Genomic DNA, 4,576 nt, shown 5'->3' with positions numbered 1-4,576 from the left:
TGGCTCCTTTTCATTTACCGTGAAGACTTGTGGTGTCAGCGGCTCCCCTTCTAGCAGGAACTGGGTACGTTGGCAGGTTTCACTATCTTTAAAATGCGAAGTGAAGGGGGAAGGCTGGAAACTGTTTCCATTGGCAGATGTTCTGTGCAGCGGCAAAGGACTCAGCTGGGCTCTCTGAGTGACTCAGTGATGGGGTTGGAGGGCAGGCAGCTCTAGGTACCTTGGGAAACTCCTCTACATCTGCCCAGAGTCCATGGTGGGTTATTCAAGCTACACAGAAATCTGAGATTCAAAGTGAGTTCGGAGTGTTAAAACTCCTATGCCCCAAGTCAGGATTTCTCAAGGGGTCCCTTTTCTAGAGGTGCCATGTGCTCTAGGCCTGATCCTACCAGGGGTAAGCGCTAGGAGACCCCCCGGAATATCCCAAATCGCCTCAGTTTTATATGCTTTTGGAAATTTAATCAGCAAATAAATTGTCTAAGTTTCTATTCTCTGGCTTGATTGTGAACGCAGGAATTCAGAGCTATGTTAATCCGATGAAGTGAGCTGTAGCTCACGAAAGCTTATGCTCAAATAAATTGGTTAGTCTCTAAGGTGCCACAAGTACTCCTTTTCTTTCTGTGGTAACAGGCACCATAGGGCATATTTCTGTTTCCTGACTGGCTGAGGGCTCCAGAATTTCTTTCCTGTAGATACCCCTCAGAGTTACAGGACTATCTGCATCTCTGACCCATCTCTGGTCTCCGAGTTCCAGATGTCAGGCCTTGTACCCGGCCCTCTTATGGGCTGTAATCCCAGGATCCTCCCACCCTTGTACTGACTCTGGGCTACAGCACACTGTGAGTAGAGCAGGTCTGAGAGGGTTTGACACCTGTGGTTCTTTTGTCTGGGAGTCTGTGAGCAGTGATGAGACGAGTGACCAGTCAGCCTTCTTGAACCAAAGTACTGTTTAACCTGAACAGCAGGGAAAAAGACTAACATGGGAGAATAAGAGAGTTTTCAGCCAACAGTCTGTGCACATCTCTGACCCCAAGCCCTCCAACTCTGACAGGGACCCAGGCAGGCTGAAGGCCGACAGACTTCCCCAGCGGTGTCTGTGTCTGTCAGTCTGAAGAGCTTCTCAGCAACAGTTGCCCCAGCTCTGGACAGACTCCCAGTGCTGGCAAAACAGGCTGTGTAACATGGCTGGAGCCTGGAAATAGGCTGTTCCCAGCTTGTAGCTCCGGTGTTGTCTCTCAAAATCCCTGAAGTGCTTTTTGAGAGATGGCTTTTCTTGAGCTGTTGCTTCCCTTCCTGCTTGTTTTCCAGCAGCCTGTGATTAAATTAAGAAGAACAAGACTGTGTTAAACCAATATCGCCATGGCATAGTCATCCCAAGAGTTAACCCAATATAGCTATACAGGAAACATCCCAAGAATTAAGTTTAACATACAGATTAATTATGGCAGATCAGCTCCATATCTGACCCAATGCTGTTCCTGGGTGCTACGTATTTTATGAATACATGATAGAGACGGTCAGAGAGAGAGAGAGAGAGAGCGCAATAGGCTACTTTAATGTGTGAGATGCAGTTCCATGAATACTCATGCATTAGACTTTGAAATCCAATTCCTGCAAACCCTCATGGTGCTGGAATAACAGGTGTTGGGGTTGCTATGTACTAGAGAGTGAGAGTTCAGGGAACGAATATTTTGTATACTGACCCCAATGCTTGGTACTCCAGATATAGACTACAAACCTACAGAACAGAACCTGAGGTGAACCGGTCAGCTTTAAACGCAGAGAGAGAGGAGATACTAGACTTTTGTTTGCTGACAAATGATTGACTGAGGGCTGAAATGCTGCGATCTTTTCAGGTTTTGAAGAAATCCACATGACAGATGCTACATTTTAAGTAACACTCTAACCTGAGAAATCATTTCTGAAAGAAGATCAGAGGGGAAAGAATGGGTTTACATGTGTGTATGAAAGTACAGATGTCTAAATGTTATGCCAAAACTTTTCATTATAATACAAATATTAGAAACAAAACTTTCGTGACACTGTCTCTAACACTTACATTCAGGGTCAAGAACACAATCCCTCTGCAATATCTGTGCAAGATTTTCCGAAAAATCATGAGGGAACTGAACTGCTGTTCTGTATTTCAGCAGAATAGAGTTGAGGTTCAGGAAAGGGGAGTGTAATAATGGTTGTATGTAATATACCCTCATAACCGCTTACACGAGCATGGCTGAAGTAACTTGCACACTCAACCGGATATTAGTGCACATCTAGTGTTTTCACTATTCACCCATATGTGATGCTAATCCTACACTTGCCCAACTGAAGAAACTGTCTGTGTTAGCTTTTAACTTGCCAAATATCTATGGACTGTTGCATGGGGAGAGGATAAAGGTCTTCTGAGGATGAAGAGAAAACTTTAGGATGATTGAACTCTCTGGATTCAGTCAACATAGGCCAGGCAAAAACTTCAGTTCCTCTTGGAGGGATTTTGGGGGGTCAGAGCATATCACCGGGATCATTTCGTAAGGAAAAGATAACAGAGACCAGTCCTGATTGAATTTATACAGGTAAATCTGGAGTGATGCCATTAAAGACAACGTTATTAAATTAAGAACTTGTGCCTAAGAATGTATATTTCACATACTGCAAAGAGGCAGTGGCTTAATTTGCACGCTCAGGAATGGAGAAAATAAAAAAAGTATATATTTTGAGGCAATGAAACACGTTTATAAATAGCTTCAGTGCAGGACAGATAAATACAATGACAGTTTAACCCATGCACTGGTTTACACACGTCATGATACAATGGGCCACACTCAGAAGTGGAGGGCCAGAAAGATTGTCTGTGGTAAAGTCGCAATTGTAAAATCACACAGCGCTCAAGTAGGCTGTGGAACTCCCAGTTAGAAGATATCAATGGGGCCAAGAGTTTAGCAGGATTCAAACAGGGACTGGATGTTTATATGGCTAACCAGAAAAAAAATAGAGCAGTAAGGATTGTTTCAAAACCTCTTGGATGGGCTCTAAACCTTCCTGATTGGTACTGCAAAATTTTTCTGGTTAGTGGGTGCAGGTTATTTCAAAGCTGCCTATTCCAGGGCATCTTACACTTCCTCCAAAGCATCTGGAACTGGCAGCTGGATACTTGTTAAAATGGGTAATGGGTCTGATCCACTCTGGCAATGCCTATCTTCCTATTTGTTGAGTAAATTGAAGACTATTTTTTGCTGATCTTCCTTGACCTCCTGGGAATCTCTAGACTTGCACTAAGAGCAGAAAGATGTCTCACTAAATATCATCTAGTCTCCTGTCCTTTTTCCTTTTAGAAAGGAAAGTTCAGAACTCCTTGGACCTGCCCAGGACATTATGTCAGCTGTCAATGACACCAAATTCAACTCTGCAGTGTTCCTTCTCAGCGGGATACCTGGGCAGGAAGACGTTCATCTGTGGATCTCCATCCCCTTCTGCTTAATGTATGTTATTTCCATAGTAGGAAATTCAGTCATTTTGTTCATTATAAAAGCAGATCCAAGCCTCCATGAGCCCATGTACATTTTCCTTTCCACATTAGCCATCACAGACCTTGCCTTATCGATATCCACCATGCCGACAACACTCAGTGTATACTTGTTTAACACTAGAGAGATCAGCCTCAATGTCTGTTTTGCCCAGCTGTTCTTCATCCACTCGTTTGAATGCATTGAATCCTCCGTGCTCCTGTTGATGGCCTTTGACCGCTTCATCGCGATCCGTGACCCGCTGAGATATGCTTCTATCTTAACCCTGCCAAGAATAGGCAAGATGGGACTGGTGTGTGTGCTAAGAGGGGTGGCTGTAATGCTCCCACTCCCTTTTCTCCTTCAACAGTTCCGATATTGTCGATCCAATGTCCTCTCCCATTGCTACTGCATAAACCAGGACGTCATGAAGATTGCTTGTTCGGATATCAGAGTGAACAGCATCTATGGCTTGTCTGTTACACTCTTGACAGAGGGGCTGGACTCGCTGCTCATCTTTCTCTCTTATGTGATGATTCTCAAAACAGTGCTGAGCATCACGTCCCATGCAGAGTGCCTCAGGGCCCTGAACACCTGCGTCTCCCACCTCTGCGCTGTCCTGCTCTTCTACACACCAATGATCGGCCTGTCTGTGGTACACAGAAGAGGGGAGGGCTCTTTTCCTTTTCTTAAGATTATCCTGGGCTACATCTCCCTGCTTGTCCCACCCCTGATTAACCCAATTGTGTACAGTGTGAAAACCAAACACCTTCGTGCAAGGATAATCAGGGTGTTCGTCAAGTGAAGTGTCAGTTCATCATCTGGCTCCAGTGCTGTTGACATGGGAGACCGAAAACACGGGCCACCTATTCCATCCTGGACCCTTAAATCTAAAATGAAATGAGCTACTGATCTCCACTATGCAGAGACAGGTTCAGACGAGGTTTAAAGCCTGGAGCAATTGGAGAGCAGCTGGTGAGGGAGGACAGTGCACTGGGGGAAGGAGACAAAGGCAGGCAGCAGCATTTAAAAAGTGACTTTGTTCGTGGAGAGCCTGGGGAATGGTGGGATGT

At 45.0% G+C, this 4,576-nt stretch overlaps 1 protein-coding gene across 1 annotated transcript; it reads left to right on the top strand.

Moving 5' to 3' along the window:
* The first annotated feature begins 3,342 nt into the window (after positions 1 to 3,342).
* On the top strand, positions 3,343 to 4,308 carry LOC102943668 (olfactory receptor 51G2). The gene has a single exon (XM_007069842.4). It carries the CDS (start codon positions 3,373 to 3,375, stop codon positions 4,306 to 4,308), a length of 936 nt encoding a protein of 311 aa, XP_007069904.4. The 5' UTR covers positions 3,343 to 3,372.
* Positions 4,309 to 4,576: the final 268 nt, after the last annotated feature.

The sequence above is a fragment of the Chelonia mydas genome, chromosome 1 (assembly GCF_015237465.2).
Source record: "Chelonia mydas isolate rCheMyd1 chromosome 1, rCheMyd1.pri.v2, whole genome shotgun sequence".
Classification (NCBI taxonomy): Eukaryota; Metazoa; Chordata; order Testudines; family Cheloniidae; genus Chelonia; species Chelonia mydas.
This window is presented reverse-complemented; position numbering and strand designations above follow the sequence as displayed.

Bases quoted from the DNA above. Each gene is read 5' to 3' on its own strand.
- LOC102943668 (XM_007069842.4), top strand. From the start codon at position 3,373: ATGTCAGCTGTCAATGACACCAAATTCAACTCTGCAGTGTTCCTTCTC.